Here is a 17,552-nt window from a genome sequence, read left to right on the forward strand (position 1 = left end):
ATCATCAGCACAACTGAAGAATGACTTTCACTTACAGTAAAAGCTCAGTCATAACTAAAGGCACATGGACACATTATTTCAACCAGACGTTTCATTTTGTTCGTACAACTTTTTTTTCTTTTCTCATTGTATTTTACTTTTTAAGTGTATGATTGACATAAATAAAGTTCCTTTCATGTTGTTAATCTGCTGTTTTCCTCTTGTCTGTTGACTAACATGTTTTTTTCCGAAGGTATGGGAGGTTCACGAAGGATAAGGGCCTGTGTCCACTGACAGCAAACTCTGTGGAAACACCCAAAATCTCATCCTCAGATTACTCAGAGCCAGCACAAACTGCTGCAAGTCATAAAAGTTTTCTAAACTTAAGCCAGGTTTATACTCAATGATCTTAAAGTTGCCTGTTTATAGTTCCTCGACTTGTACTTTTCAGCATCTTTCTAGTCTTTCTGACCACTCAAAGCACTCTACACTGCAAATGAGTCCACTGGGGACCATTATTTTTAGGTGACACTGGAATGGAATCCCCAACCACTGAATGGGAGACAATGGCTGTGTTTACCCGCTGTCATTGACTCTTTCATATTCGGAATACTAGCAATAACCCGGTTGAGCACAGCCATGTAAAAACCAATAACCCTTTTGAAATCCTGAAAATCCACCCATGGGTTTCTCCTTTGCTAACCTGGATATTTAGTCACGTATATGCTTATTGGGATATCCTCATCTAAAAGAACATTTGTGCTCTGCGCATGTTCTGTTCACAAGGAATCTTGGATCTTTGGAGTACAGGAAGTCTGCTGTGCTGCTGATGTTGTTGTTGCTATGGATAGTGAGAGACACACATTGTGTCATGACGTTTTCCGTCAGGATGTTGTCCTTGCTGTTTGGATTGGTGTACCATGTAAAAAAGAATAATCCTGTTTGCTCACGCATGTAAACATAGCCAGTGACTCTACTGCTGAGCCACAGCCGCCCTAATATGTCACACTGTAGCTGAGTGAAGTTGCTAATTACAAGAAAGCATAGAAAAGAGATGTCAGAGGCTGACGTGTGGTGATGCTTTAACTGTAGGAAACATGATGCAGCCCAGGGGACCAATCAAAGCATATTTTTGATGCTTCGACACATTTAAGAAAAGATGTGTGTCAGCTTCATGCATATACAAATGCACTGTTTGAAAGTGACAGTGAAATAAAAAAGCAGCCTATTGTATGCCATTGATCAGATAGCGACTTGTGCCGATTGCTTTGCATGGCAATGGCCCAGGGACTTGCACCAATCCCTTATTACCATGTTAATGCACCCAAGTTGCTGAGCAATCGGCACGAGTTGCTAAGTGATGACCACAAGTCACCAAGCAACAGGCAAGAATTGCTGAGCAACTGCCATGAGTTGCTTAGGTCAAGAGATTGCCACTGAGGGAATGGCACGAGTTGAGATATTGCCACCAGTTGCTGAGGGATTGGCACGAGTTGCTGAGGTGTGTGTTGGGTGCGTGCTCTGTCCTCCATCAACTCACACCAGTTGCATGTTTAGTCCAGCCAGTGGGAGGACATCCAGACACCAAAAATCACTAGACCAAGGAGCTCCTGCGGTCACCCTAAATATGATCTGCTATCAAACTGGTTCATTTTATTTTACTCTGGGTGTTTTAATGTAGTCCCAAGTGCCTGACTTTCTCTCCCACTCAGTCTGCTTTGTGTAAACTGACGCATTACTGCTGCGGCAAATTTAGGAAGCTTGTGTATCTGATCTGGTAAGGCTCTGGTGGCCTACTTGAGCTGAGGCAAAGCCAGAACGCAACTGGACGGGCCAACCCACTGACTTGTAACTGATCAGATCTGAATAGGTGGGGAAGTGGACACAGACCACAGATGCATTTAGAGTATTTGGTTCGAAAGTTGTGAACGTTCCCTTACGACTATTGTTGGATGCTCTGTTGTTTTTGAGCCCTTTGCCCACAAGATGCGTATTTTTCTCACTAATATTTTGCACATTATTTATTTTTTTCAAACCTTGTGTTTTTCAATACAAGCTTTCACGAAAGGACGGTTCCTTTGTAGAGCGAATTTGCAGCTTTCGTTTGTTCGCACGGGGTCGATTTTTCCAAAATATAGCTTGCAACCATTACACAGCCAACCAATCAAAACGCATGTTGTTGACACATCACATACCAAAACATTTCACATTGATTGTGCTCGTGTCCCAGCTCCTGGCTCTTTACGACAAAAGACATGAAAACTACAAAGACAACCATTACAAAGACATCGTTTACAGGAGAATAGATGCAGGTATTGAATATGACGCCTCTAAATTTTTGCACATGCCGTTCATTCGCATCGCCGTTGATGTACAAAAGCCTTTATGCTCATTGGTAACTTACAACAAAAATGAGAAACAACTGACTGAATATTTTGTTTGGGTAGTTACTCCTCTGCACAGACCTCCACTAGGACATCAGAACTCCCACCCCTTCGTGATGTTGATTGGTCGATGGCTTTAGTGCATCACTGTTACAAAAACAGCTGTGCATTTTTAGCTTAAGCATGACAACACTTAACTGAAAGGGTTCCATTGAGAAAAATGATACTGCATCAAGAGGAAGCAGGCCCTAAAGTAAAACCACTGGATAGCAATAGCCAACTTTTTGTGTGAAGCTTAATTCACTGTCCCTGTCATAAACTTTGCATTTGTAAAATGAGAGTCAGTGGAAATGGTGTAACTGTAGACAATAAGTTAGTGAGTTTTGGACTCCTTCAGCTGGTAAAAGTTTGTATGCTAAGTTTTGAAAACTCTGAGTTTCCTGAATGCTTTGGATGTTCCTGGTGTTAAATTTTCTGTAACCTGGACTTGGTCTCAAAGGCTAACCATAAATCCAGCTCTTGGATGTGACACGGAACAACGTCTGTCCAATAAAGACTTTCGAGTCCTCGCACCTTCTTGCATTATCTCATTATATTTGTCTCTGAGGTTGTAATTCTGCATCCTTAAGACGCAGCTGAGTTATAGAGCTGAAGCCATTCAGTGTAAGTCAGTGTTGAAATCCGATTTAATGCACAGCAGCCAGTGTGTGTCCAAATCAAGATGCCGCGCGTGTGTGTGTGAAGCTTTTGTCAGCTTGTAATCAAATTGATGGGGTGCAGCCACATCAGGAGGATAAACAAGTGTGTGTGATTTATACACTCTGTTTGCAGTTTTTGACTTTCGTGTTCATAAATTGTATGGGAGGAAAGTTGCAGAGGAAGAGGAGGGAATTGTAGCAGCAGCAGAGTTATGAGTTTGGAGGAGAAGCTGCCGGCAGTCACAGATTTTAGATTGAGTGTGTTCCTGTACATTTAATTAAATTGGAGTTTTGGTTCTGTTTCCACCTAAGATAAAGTTCTGGTACCCAAAAAATCCACCGTGATTAAAATAAATGTCGAAAACTTTCATCTTTTTCTTTCAGGGGCGTCTCCATCCATCCTGAGCTCCACCCTCATTTGTCATCGCTCAGTGAGAGCTTGTTTATAAGCACTCTGCCTCTCAATCTCTCCACACATCTCTTACTCCTCGCCCTCCATCATCCACCCATCCGTTGCTTGTCCTCGAGGCCCCGTCGGTCGATGATGACTGTACTCTGAAACACATTTTCCCCCTCATCTGTTTCCCCCTCAATCCATCCATCCATCCACCACCACCACCACCTCTGCTGCTGCCCTGCTTCACCCTTCTGCTCCCCCCTCCGGCATCCTTCATTTTTCCTCGTAGCCAAGCAGTATGAGTGTTTGCTTCAGCGCCGTCTCCTCCACGAACCTGGCGTCCACGTTTTCCTGCTCCTCGAAAGGGTTCACAGCTAGGACGCGGGAAAGAAGGCGAGGGAAGGAGATGACATTTCAGGAGGAAATCAACACATTTTCTCATCCTTTCTCCAAACCAAACTCAGAACGCTCACACATTCTGTATAAATCCTCCTAAGGCCTCTGTATCTAAACCATACACACACACATACACACTCACACTCCCACTCTACCTTGTTTTTCTATATCAGAGAGGATCTTTGCGAGGTAGGTAAGAGGCAGAAACTCGGGTCTGAAGCCTGGCTTGTCTCTGCCGGTGGATGAAAATCCCTGTAGAGGAAGGAAAAACAAAAACATAACTGTGGATTCTGCAGGGTTTTTATTTTTTTTTACAGTTAAGACAAATCTGCTGCAAATCCAGAAACCAGTCAACTCAACTCCACTTGGTTCCTCTTTTTTATGAACTTTCTAGGGCAGCCATGTGTTTTTATTTCTGTGCCAGTCTTGATGCAGAGTTGTTTTGAGACATTTCATGATGAGTTTAGGATGGAGAAGGACATTTTTGGGTGATATTGCAGCAGGGAGTCCTTTTTGCATCCTCATATTTATCATCATAACGTAGATTTTCTCTGATGGTGCATTCTTAGGTGAGACATTAAACCAGCCAAACGTCCACATCTATGGCTCCGTTTCCATCAAGCAGTCCAGTTTGGATCAGTACTGTTTGGTACAGGTTGGCTCGGTTAAGCCTAGTCCCGTTTGCGTTTCCACAGCCAACCGTACCCTTCCATGGTAGGTGGCGTGTAAGCTGTAAGCCGACAGGTGCATCAGTTAAAAAACAGTGTGACGCCATAGCAGCGCCACACAGTGTACCCCTCTAATAAATCCAACGAAGAAGGAATACAGCCTCCATCGCACGGTAAGTGGTGATTCTTTCGACCAATCAACAGTCTGCAGTGTTGTAGCTCCACCTTCTGAGGTCAGATCGGTTTTGTCTAGTACCCCCTACAGAAGGGTCCCAAAAAGTGGGACAGCTCGTTTTGGTTACTTGGGGATTTGTCCCGGGATTAGTCAGTGAAAAAGCCATAATATGCGTGCTGTGGCGAAACAAACTGAACTGAACCACTCGGTGGAAACAAGGCTTAACTAAGGACATGTCCACACATAGGGTATCTGGGAAACTGCATATATTTTTTTTACATTTGGGCTAGTCATCCACATGAAACCGCAGTTTTACGTCACTAGAACAAGGAAAGATTTTCGGAAGATATTTGGAAACTCCAGTTTAATAATTATATGTATACTCTGGGAAACAGAGTTATTGGTTTCCAGCTGAGTGCCTAGGGTTGATCCTGATTGGCTGGCACAGGTTTTGCATCTGAAAAACACTGACAAATATGAGTTTGGCATGCTTCGAGCCGAACTTATTGGTTGAACTTTCCCGGTGTGTGTGGACAGTATTTTCAGAAGTGAATTGGGAAGGTATTCATTTCTGAAAATATCCGGCTATGTTTGGACAAGGCCTCAAACTTTGCAACCCTAAACAATCTTACATTTCATGAAGGGCACTCCCACCTGCCTCAGTTTACAGATGGATTCAGCTCAGCGCACAGCCAGGTGTGTGTGTGTGTGTGTGTGTCTAATTGTCCCTAATTAGGACCAGGTGTGAGCAGTCTATATATAACCTTGGGCTCCTGCGCACTAAGCAGGCTCATTATCTCACCATCAGAGGTACTGAGAGCTTCAGTCAGTGGGTTTCGCCCATTGTGTAGGGGTGTGTGAGTCCCAAGGAGGACCACAAGAACCAGTGTTCAGAGGTCATAGCTCGATTGTAAAGCCATGATAGAAGATCTACTCTTGTCTGCATACACATGAAGAAAAGAGAATAAGTATGTGCCATGGTGTTCATTGTGTTTGAGCCATTGACTGTGTGAGCGCAGTGACTCTATTTATCATGGTCATCCACTTCCTTTTCCAGCTGAACGCTGGAGACCTGCCGATTCCTACTGAACCCAACCATTGTCCAATGGCAATCACATCATCTAGGTGTGTCAATCAGGCTATGCTTAGTCTGATTTCAGTTCAACTTAGTTGTTTACATGCACTCCAATTCCCCAATCTTGCGCTAATGTAGCTCAGTCTGATTTCTGAAGCAGATAAAAAAGCTATGTGAGGTGATTCAACTCTCCCTGTCTTTGAGGTTATTTAGTGACACCTTGGATTTTTGGTCTCCATAGTTTGTGTTTTGATCAATCTGTCTGTAAACTGCTAAAAACGCTACAGTCTAAAAGTATAGCAAGGGATCTTTACGAGATTTGCTGTAATGATGAGGTCATCACATGAGGATCTCCTAATTGGTTTAAGACACATTGGAAATGTGGGCCTCAAACACCAAGGACTGTCCATAGCTCCACCCCCTGCAGGCCTCTAGAGGGCTGGCCAATCAGAGGGAAGGTGGTTTGTGAAGCAGGGAGCCTTAAAGAGACAGCAGCTAAAACAGAGCCCTTCAGATGGAGGCTGAAATATGGGTTTTCTGAAACACCAGAGAAAGAAAACTCCAGATTTTTTGATTGTAAATCATGTTAAGCTACTACGGGGGCACCAGAGGGACAGAATAAAGACAAAGAAAAAAGCCCACACTTTCTGAAAAGTAGAGCCAGGCTGTTTGCATGTTTACACTGCGATCCATCCCCAGGATTTGTGACCCACTGTTCTGTCTCACCTTGTTCTTGTTTTGCTTCTCCAGCAAAGTCCTGACATAATCTCTGGAGATGGAGGCTGAACTGACAGGATGGTCCCACATGTGGTAGATCCTTTGCTCCATGGGCTGCACAAACACAAACACATCAGGGTTTACATTTTACGCATGGAGGACATCATCATCCCCAAAGCACGTGAACATCTGTCCCTTTCTATTTCCCCAAACGGGACTGAAAAACCCTCCCAGAGGACCTGGCTGCTCACGAAACGCACTCCTCTGTAGTATGTAGGCTACAGGTGTGACTGACAATGAGAAGGAAAGCAGCTTTTCCTCAGGGCGGCTTTTTGCCTGGCTTCAAACGTGCTGTCAAGAAGAGCTGCTGAATCTCTTGAAGGGTTGGTGTTTTCAGAGGTGAGAGGAGGGAAGCAGAGAAAAACACATCTGCTGAGTTCTTCCACTGATTATTCACTTCACATCCTATCATTGGGGATTTTTGCATGTTGCTGTAGTCACAGAACTTAATACCTTTTGAAAGTTAAAAATAATACTGAGGTCAAATAGTTTTTGAGATTATAGAGATGTTTTGTTAGTTCTTTAGATATTTGCATCCTTGAAGTCTTTGTTACATAATCTTCAAGTAAAAATAATTCGATATTTTGGACTCCAGAGTTGGGTTGTCCTTTGGAGAAAGAGTGAGAGGGTGATCTCTGGCTCACACTGCACTCTGTGTTTCCCCTCACCCAGGACTTAAACCATACACTGACTTAGAAGTGGAGCTGAGGCAAGCTTTCAGCCTCCTGGCAAACAGATACAACCCTTCCCAGCTGAAGCCAAATGAGCCATGACCCAATTGTACAAATGTAAGCACCTTTGATAAAGGGTAGACATCTCAAGCTAAAACACAATTTGATAGTCTCCTTCGGTGGTAAATCCCCGGTAATACTAAAGGGATCCAAAAACATCTTTAGGTCACAGTACAGCCATCGATTGACAGGAATAATAGTGATATTAAACATCACATTATAATGAAGTAACAGATGTTCAGAGCTTTGAAATCCATGACCCACCAATATGTTTGCTGTGAATTTCCCAAACTTTGGACACTCAAAGAACTGCAGCTTTTTACACTCCTTATTGACCTCATTTTCTCAAACCTGATGTTGTCACTTGACTTTTTGGATCCCAAAATTAAAAAGAATATTTCTTTTTTAAGTTGATTTATTCAGTCCAACACAGTGAGAACTAAACATCACAGCCCTAACAGGACTCATAAACATTAGTCTGGTTCTACTCGAGGTTGCTGTCTGTTAAAGAAAGTTTGTTCTCACCTCTGCAACTTCATGTATGCTGAAAAGGCCTCTACTCATGCTGGGCTCATATGAGATCATACTCCTGATCTTGTTTTTGGGAGCAAACTAAAACCAAACTTTTTCAATCAAATTGGAATAATTTCTCATTTGCCCTAAAGTTTGTGTTAGTAACACTAAACATTATCACTACTTTGTCAAAGACCATTTTTTACTTGTCATTTAAATTAATTCAATAAGAACTTAATTTAATTTAATATTTTCTTGTCATTTTATTTTTTATTTTAATTTCATTTTATTTTTTATTCTATTTATTTTATCTTTTATTCTAATTTATGTTATTTCAATTTATTCAAAATCATTTTTATTTTTTTATTCTCATTTTTTTACTTTATTTTTGTTGTTTTTATTTAATCTAATTGAGTAAATTTATTTTGATTATTTTTTAGTTTAGTTCATTTGAATTTTTTTAATTTTAACTATTTCAATTCATTTTTTGTTATAAATCATTTTAAATAGTTTTCATTTTATTTAAACAATTTTTCATTATTTTATTAAATTTAGCTCATTGTATTTTTTTTCTTTTATTTTTTCTGATTTTATGGTATTAATTAGATCGAGATATTCCTCATACATATTTATCTGTTGCCTCTGTTTTTCTGTAAAGCACTTTGGGGTGCCTGTTTGAACGTTAAAAGGTGCTTTATAAATAATGATGACTTAGATCTAATCTAGTCTTGAAGTCAGGTCTTTGTTAATAATAGAACATTTGAAGCTCCAAACCTGTTAAATGTTGTTGGAAAGCATTTGAGAAAACTTCTGTTGAGGTTTTGCGCCACATAAAAAAAAAGATGTAAGACTGATTTACATTTTAGCCATTTGTAAACTAATGCTACTATTTTTTACGAAAGCACAAACTGGAAAAAAAAAAAAAACTCTGTTTGATGCTGCAAGAAGTGAGGAGGTGATTAAACACATTTATTTGAAGGCTTAGGCAAACGCTCGACTCTGATTGGCCGATTATAGCCTCTAAAGTCTGAAGCATCCTGCGTCCTCATCTTACATAATGAGAATTATCGGGATGCTGGGTTGAGCCAAGGTATGATTTTCCTACAGGGGGCCAGCATCTCCTGTTCCGGCTCAGCGGGAGTGTGTTTCTGTGTCTGTTTGTGTGTGTGTGCTTGTGTGTGTATGTGTGTGTGTGTTTTGTACCTGTTAAATCTCTCCCGCCTGCCAAACTCACTGAACAAAAGTCTGATGTGCAGGAAACGGAGCACAGAGACTAAACACTCAACATTCCTCTGATCACAATGCGGATGAAGTGCGCACACACACATACACACACTTGCACACACAGAAACAATATGGTAGCCACACAGGAACACGTGGAAGTTACAAAAGAGATGGGGACACACATACAACAGGCTTAGACTCAGCAGAAACCACCTACAGTACATTACCCCATCCCTAACACACACACTCACACACACCATCCGGTTACACAAGTGCTTTGTGATTGGCTTGAGGGGGGCTTGAGGGAGATAAGACCTAAAATAACTTCAAACTCTTAATTGGACCAGAATGGGAAGTTAGTACGACATGAAAAAAGATCAAACCAGCCTGACTAATAGATGGGACAATAATAACCTCATGTTTGCTTTTACATCCAGGCTGAGACGTTCACCCCAGCTCAGTCACACACTCTGTGTTCACGGCTGGTGATCTGCCAACTATTTGTTTCTGCTGTGACAGAAGAGGCCGAAAACGCTCCTCTAATCTGAGCATGTTAGACAAACGATGCTCAAAGTCTCCTGGCCCCACATTAAACATTTCACCACACACGCTCATTACACACAGACGTACCTCAGGGAGCCTTTTAAGGATGCTGAACTTCAGTCTCTCGTTGGCTTCGCTGTTGTCCAAATCTAAACACACACAGAAGGAAAAGAAGAAGAGAAACGATGCTAATTACTCTCCTACAGAGAATTCTCACACGGCAAGTCGAATTTTGCAACTTTGAAAGGAAACAGAGGATTAAAGAGTCGTTAATTATTTTTTCTTTCAAAACTGCGGAAACAAAAAATATTCAAATGAATAAAGACCCATCAGCCTGTTTCAGCAGCTCCTTGAGTACAAAGAGCATTCTGGGATTTGTAGTTTATCCAAAACACTGTATGCCTCCATCCTGCCTCAGTTTATATTGCTGCTAGGAGGGAAATAATAAGCCCACGAGGACTTTTTTAAAACTTTGAAGCACAGGCAATGAATTTGGTTTTGTAGCAGCAGCAGCAGCAGCAGCATTACCTTTTACTTTTTAAAGTGGTGAAATTATTCTTTCCTATTGAGGGATTATCAGTCGACGTCATCATAAAGATGCGCACGCATCTCGACCGTAGAAGCAGTATTTAGCTCTATTCAGTCAGATGAGTTAGCATTTTTTAAACACTAAATTCAACCTGTTAGAAGCATCAAAATGTACGTTTTTTTCTGTGGACAGCTGTCAATAACAATACTACACAATAAAGGCAAATTCTGTCAAGTTTCGACCGTTACAGCGCAACCGGTGTTTCGGCGTTAATAGCGACCATGCTAACTGGTGACTTTCAGCCGATGGTAGCAGTGATTAACAGCTGAGAGTCACCAGTTAACAGGGTCACACTTTACACTGAAACACCAGCAATGTCTGCGTATGTGTAAATAAATGTGTATTCTTTATCCAACCTCAGATAACCAGGTTTGACTGCAAACAAGCAATAATAACTACTGATATTCAAAATACAGATTTGACTTTGCTTATTTAATAAAATAGTTGGTTTTGGGCTGAGGTTCTGACCAAACATGGGCTCAATATGGGCAGAAAATAATGAGTGAACCTATAAATTATGATTAACAGAAACAGATTTTATGACCAAAGTAAAATTAGGGAATATTATGAAACTATATTTACATCCTGGTCTGTCACAGTCTGATAAGTGTCCACAGATAATTCAGTCATGAGCATCGAGTGACAGTTGTGTTTCCTCTCTGGGTACACGCCAGATTTCTCTGCTAAAAATGTCTGTCCACCTAATATCTGTCCACTTGCTGATCTCTTCTGTCCACTCACTGCTATTTCACGAACCTGGGAGCATTTTGCCGTCCGTCAAAGTGATGACATCAAGTTAAAAAATGTGTTTTTTGGTGGTTAACTCCTCCACATCGATTGATAAACCATTATACTCTGCAGTGCTTCAGCACCCAAGTTGCGTGCACATCCACCAGTGTTGATAAACAAATAATCCCTCTATATTTATATACGCTTATCAACAATCAACAAGAACCCATCAAGTTTTTTTTTTTTTTTTTTGTAAATGTGTTTAATATGAAATTCCCTTGCTTTTGGAGTCAGCCTCTAGTGGAAACTCAGGGGACTGCACCTTTTTTTCCCTCTGCACTGGGTTCATTATTTTAACCAGATGTTGCAGATTTGCAACAGCTAATTGCTAATTCCTAATCACTCCACATCCACATTTTATGAGCCGTTTTTTCTCAGAAGTACCACTGCAAAACTTAGTTGTGCATTAGCAACAAACAGTTACCACCATCCCACCAATTGGCAGAGCTGTGTCACAGATTTTCAAGGCATCAATTTCATAAGTTTCACGACCAACCTCCATTAATTTGAAACCAAAACTGCAGAAGATGAATCCTGAATGTATATAGATACAATACACACCAATTTGTAAATTTTATCTCTTCTGGGTTTTTCCCTAGGGGTAGCTGTATTACAACATTGCAACATCCCAAAATGCATTGCATGTGAAGGTCTCTCTCAAAAAAAGTCAGAATTGTGTATAACTACCCCATGGAATTTTTTTCTGATCTTGTAACTTCCATGTGACTCTTCAGGTTTGGAAATTTTAAAAAGAATAAGCGTATGAACAGACACAGAGTTCACACCTACCCAGCCAGCTACCTGGGTTTAAACTGAATTTTAAATCAGTGTTTATTTTATTAATCCCTGAGGAGATATCAAAGTCCTGAGCCATCCCTGTCTCTGACTTTGAAGTCTGAAACTATTTGGACTCTGTCCTTTTTCAATAATCTTTTTATGGTTGGGGAGCTTTGTTCTCTTCATGGGAAGGAACCATGAAACCTACAACAAGATCAAAAGTAGCTCAGAAGGCAAGATATTTTTGGTTCTTGATGTCGCTGCCAAATCTTTGTTTGTCCTTTGAAGGCTGTTCCTCCGTGGAATGAAGTACACACCAAGACATACAAAAACATAATTAAGGGGTTTCGGGGAAGGTTGTTTGAACTCCAGTATCTATTATTTGTTACTAGCTGTGGTGTTGTGTGTGTCAGTGTTTTTTTCTCTTCTGTTTGCTCCATGTGCTGCTCTCTGAGCTTACCTGTGTCCAAGTGCCAATTAGGACAGGAGTAAAAGAGAAGGCAGCTATTTGCTCAAAGGTAATCCAGCAGTGTGGGCTGTTCTTTTACATGGTATAATATTCACTTCTTATCCCATTCCAGATAAGCATGTTAGCCTGCATCAGCAATTAGCTTTGAATTCAAAACACAAACATGAAAAGTGGTGTGCCAGCTTACGGACACTGACTGTGGTTAAAAAATCAACAACCAAAACAACAGGGGCTCCACACTGACATGATTTCTTTCTGTTTTTCTTTTTTTTTCAAAGTGAAACTCTAACGCTCAGACATCAAAGAAGTATACCTGTCATGATCCGAGACACAAAGGTTTCAGTGAGCTGCAGGACACCGTGGTCGATGTACTGCAGGAAGGTGTGTTGAGGAAGAACACGCACAGCAAACACTGACAACAGGGTGTGATAGCCTGAAGACAGGGACAGAAGAGAGACTTTAGATGCTCCAACAACAAGGTTAAGACAGGAAAACAAGACTAAAAACAGCTACTAGCAGAGCCAAAAGCTAATATCTATGTGCTAATATGGTTAAAATATGTATATATCTTAGGGGTCAGAGCCAACACACAAACATGAACAATGTAAATATTCAATACATTTAATGTCTAAACTTTGCTAATGAAATTGCTAATGTTAATTACTTCCATTTTCTGAGCTAAGCAGGTTAGCATGCTAACATGTTTACGCTAAAGATGCAGATTTTAATCACATTTAATATCAGCAGGTTAGCATGTTAACATACTGACCTTATTCTGTTTATCACATGGAGCCTCTGTGACATCACCCATCTGTTTCTAAAGCAGAGTTCTGAAAACTATGGTCTGCTGTTTCAGGTCATATACTACCCTTAGTCCAAGGGCCCAAAATTCAGTGAGTGTTTTTAGAGAAGTGGACCAGTGTTTGCTCAAAAGATCATCTATTTTGACTGTGTACAGGTAATTTCCACTACTTCTGGGGCCAGCCCCTAGTGGACACTCAAGGAACTGCAGTTTTTAGCACTTTTGTATTAGCAACTTGCATTGCCCCCTATGTAGAGCCAGCTCTTGCACGAATGAAACGTTTGTAAACTGCATAACTGAAAAAATATGATACATTTTTTAGATCTTTTGAAAGCCTGGATATAGTCTGAAATAAATTCATACCCATACATTAATGAGAGTAATCTTGTAAATTTAGTAATCTCGTAAAGTTACTGTTTTTTGTCTTTAACATGGCCCTAAACCTCTGTTGTACTCATGGCTGGAGGTTGCTGGTGGATTTTAAGACCTGATTCTTTTTCACTTTCCCTGTCTCAGTTTATAAGGTAGCATGCTAGCAAACTACAAATGACCAAACCGATTTTAGGAAGTGAAGTAGGTAAATGTATTACCAGTACAACATCAAAACCAGAGAGTAAGCATTGAATTATTTATCTCTTCTATAGTCACTTAAGCACGCAGTTTAATCCCAGGCTGCTGCTTTGGACATATTATCCAAAGTGTTGACAGAATTGACAGTGACTGCTTGCAGAGGTGTGTTTTAAATTATTCTCCTTTCCCTGTCACTTTTATTGAGCCCCAGAGAGACTCTCTCTTTTTCTGCTTGCAGCACTGTTGTATGCACAAACTAATGACAACAAAGTCTGATTTAAAACCTGCGTGCTAGTTTGAGTTAAAAGGAAGGGTCTGCAGGATTTTTCAAAAAAAATAGATGGCAACTTATACAGGAATAATCTTGCTCAGTCGTCTCCTATGGGCATCTATTCATGTGTGTCAGTGTCTGTGTCTGCCTCAACCCCCTCCTCTGTCTGTATGTTGATGTTGTGGTTTTAACAGAACATCTGTGAGCTGCGAGTAAGCATGGTTACGTCAGCCAATCACAACCTGTTAAATGTGCAAGCGACTTTGCATGTTTATGATTGCGATTGGAAGAAGTTATCCCAAGTGGCTACGATAGAGGACGTAGCACAGAGGAAGAAAACACAACCAAAGTAAGAGCTTTTTCCCAAATGAAGGTGAAGCTTAGGTCAACTTTCACTCGCTTTCAAGGACTTGGTGAGTAGCATGGGACAAAGAGCGAGCAAGTTAGCTTTCTGCTAACCAGGTATGTGTCCAATACCGGTGTTAGCTTGTGCTAACATGCCAAGTCAGGTGCACTGCTCTTGAGTCTTTCCCATGTAACAATGCTACAGGTGGTTGTCGGGCTAGTGAGTGTGTTCATTTAGTGATGGTCAGAGGCTGTGGGTGTGGGCTGCTGCTGGCACTGATCCCAGGAGGAGGAGCCCAATTCGAAAGTTGTGTTTATTAACAGGTAACTAAAATTCCTGCAGACTCTACCTTTGATAGGTTGGGTCAGACATTTGGAATATCATTGGAAAAAAAATGTTACTTAAATCGTATTAAATTCAAATACATAGAAGGGATAGTGACCCATCCATGCTTTTTACATTCAAAGACACTTTAAAGAGTCCCTTAACAAATAACACACCCATGTAAGAAGGAGAGAATGAACAACCTTGGTCTGGTTATTCTCATTTCCAACGAAGCGTTCTCATACACTAACTTCCTCACACTAACATCATGAGATTGTGTAACAGGAGGATTGTGCCACAAATTTAAGAAATTCAAATTTCTGAAAATGTATTCACACTCCTCTTTACTGGTGTCTGCACTATGCTAATGTCAGAAATATTTTTGGTTATATTACTGCTGAATGTTGTTTCTCAGAGGAGATGCACATTGTTATTCTGGCTGAGAAGGAGACAGGCTGGATTATAACAACTCCAAGTGGATGGACAAGTGTGTGTGTGTGTGTGTGAGTGTGTGTGTGGATGGTACCAGGTGGGAGGGGCAGGCAGAGACCCCTCGTGGCTTCCAGGATCCGAGACATGAAGTGGAACACAGACCACTCGCCTGGACTGCCCTGCTGCGTGCTGGAGCTGGAGCAGTTTTGGAGAAGGAATGTTGCATAACGTGAGCACACACACGTGAAAAAAGGTGTTCTACGAATTTACACATGTGGACACACACGGCAGGAGGTGGTGGGGGTGGGAGCACACATGCGTGATGATGAACACACACATTTTGTCATACAACACAACAGTGAGAATAAAGACTTTGAAGGAAGGAGGGGGCTCACCATCGTAAGACACACGGGTTCAGTTTACACTTCAGCCAGACGGACTCCAGCATGTGTCTGATGAGCTCCAGCTAAACACACACACACAAAGAGACACACACATACACATGCACATGTTAGAGCTCAGGGAAAGACATGCATGATTAGATTCATTGAAACATTTCTCCTCCACATGCAGCCGGAAACTTTGCACAACACAAGCAACTGGTGTGAAATCCTTGAAAACGTGCACTCGGGTTGTTTCCTTCCAATGTGGTGACGCTCTGATTTCTCGGAAATGTGCATTCTCTTCACATTTCTGTCTCTCTACTTCCCGTTTTCATTTCCAGTGAAGGAGAAAACAAAGTGGAACAGGACGTGAACATATTTAGGAGGCACACGCTCGCACTCCACCTCATCATTTCACCACGCTTCTGTCAGCATCCTGGATCAATTCAAACGCTCTTCACTCATTCAGAAGTGCTCGTTGGAAAACTCCCTCACACACACACACTAACACACACACACTCTCACACATACATGAGTCTATCATCTCCTGCAGAATAACAGGAAGAATCAGCCTTGCTCACATCCTGCACAGCAGTAGGAAACCCTCCACTTTCCCCCTCTGAACGTCCTCCGGTGACCTCAGGGTGGGAAATTTAATTAGCTTCACTTATGAAACGGATTTTTACAAAAATAATGGGATTTTTTTTCTTCTAATTTTTTCCACTTGCAAAATAAATTATCACAGTTGATCAGTCCCATAAATAAAAAGTTTTTTTTTTTTAATTTTCAATTTGAATTTTTATTATTTTAAATAAGCACAGTGATCATATAAATTTTAATTATTCTGTTTCATTAGCTTCCTTAGATTTTGATGTTCTCATTTATTTCTTTAGTTGCAGTGACCTCTCTTTGGGTTTTTATCTGTTTTCAGTTGTTTGAATTCCCTTGAAATTTATTTTTACTGATGTAGTCATTTATCTGCTTTGACTTCAAATTTTCTGATTAGACTTTATTTTGTTTACGTGATAACTTTTACTTTCTTGGGTCCTTTTCGTCATTTTTAAAGCCCTGGTTTTGTTTTTCTGTTGTTAAAGTAGTCATTAATGAGGCGGGTATTCTTGAGCCCAAAGCCAGAGTTGTTTGTGTCATGAAGCCTACTCACTGGTTTAGAGCTTTAGCTTCAAGTTGACTCTGATTTCATTAACTTATGCATCAGCAGAAGTAACATGAAGGAGTGAATTACTCTGTAATGTTACATCAAATAAGCAAAAATAATGAAGCTGTGCAGTTAAAGCAGCTCACACATTATTATCACATTTCTATTCTTTAAAAACCTTTTATATACCGTAGACCATATTATAAATGGACGTCTGTGACATCACCTGCTTGTTTCTGAAACAGAGTTTTGAAGCTTATACCTGAGTCAGGATGACATAAAGAGGCAAACTTTTACTAGCCACTCAGCATTTTCACTAGCCACAATTTTGTTGTTGTATATTACTGTTTAATATGATTCAAGCTGACAATGACATGCTATAGTTTACTTCAGCTGGATTAAAAACCTTTTTAAATGTAAATGACCCCTGTGTTCACTCAAATTAAGACTACACTAATGTTTAACAACACAGGTTATTATTAAGGATACAGCCCTAAAAATGGTGTGTGAGGTTGTGCTCCTTTCATATAAAAAATATGCAGACTATTTAGATAAAGCAATAAAAGGAGGAGTTTATTATTTCATATAATAAAAGTTGTGGAGTGGTATAGAAGATTAATTGAAAAGATAAAAACCTAATAAAAAAAAAAACTAGCAAGAGACACTGTCTATGTATTTACAACTGTAATTTTCAGTAATTAAGGTAGTACCGTATTTTTGGACTATAAGTTGTATTAGTCAAAACAATGCATTTTGAAGAGGAAGAAACATATGTAAGTTGCATCGGACTATACATTGCATTAATCAGAATGATTCGGTTTTTTATACAGTATTTCCAGAGAGAACTATTTACAGCTTTGAAAAGTAAGTATTTGTTAATATTAGGTTTTAATATTTTTCCTACAGAACATCATATCTGTGACCAGAGTTAATTAAGTTTCAGTTTCATTTCTCTACATGTGCTCCTCTTACTCATTCCGCCCCCCCACCCTCGTCCCCTGCTCTATTGTGAGTTTTGCTGCCAAGACCGCTGTAGTGTGAGCTTAAATGAGCTCCATCAGATACACGTCCTCACTTTAAAAAG

At 40.4% G+C, this 17,552-nt stretch overlaps 1 protein-coding gene across 1 annotated transcript in view; it reads right to left on the reverse strand.

The window, feature by feature from the left end:
* Positions 1 to 57: 57 nt before the first annotated feature.
* gsap (gamma-secretase activating protein) overlaps positions 58 to 17,552 on the reverse strand; it is a 56,299-nt gene continuing 38,804 nt past the window's right edge. Inside the window, exons 26-32 of the mRNA XM_074698052.1 lie at positions 15,325 to 15,395; positions 15,024 to 15,124; positions 12,498 to 12,617; positions 9,648 to 9,709; positions 6,499 to 6,603; positions 4,010 to 4,106; positions 58 to 3,832 (exon numbers count right to left, since the gene is read on the reverse strand). Coding sequence (XP_074554153.1) covers positions 3,732 to 3,832; positions 4,010 to 4,106; positions 6,499 to 6,603; positions 9,648 to 9,709; positions 12,498 to 12,617; positions 15,024 to 15,124; positions 15,325 to 15,395 — 657 coding nt within the window. The 3' untranslated portion in view covers positions 58 to 3,731. The remainder of the gene's footprint in view (positions 3,833 to 4,009; positions 4,107 to 6,498; positions 6,604 to 9,647; positions 9,710 to 12,497; positions 12,618 to 15,023; positions 15,125 to 15,324; positions 15,396 to 17,552) is intronic.

This window comes from Halichoeres trimaculatus, unplaced genomic scaffold, assembly GCF_033239565.1.
Source record: "Halichoeres trimaculatus isolate MK-OKI-2021-1 unplaced genomic scaffold, fHalTri1.1 fHalTri1_scaffold_21, whole genome shotgun sequence".
NCBI lineage: Eukaryota > Metazoa > Chordata > Actinopteri > Labriformes > Labridae > Halichoeres > Halichoeres trimaculatus.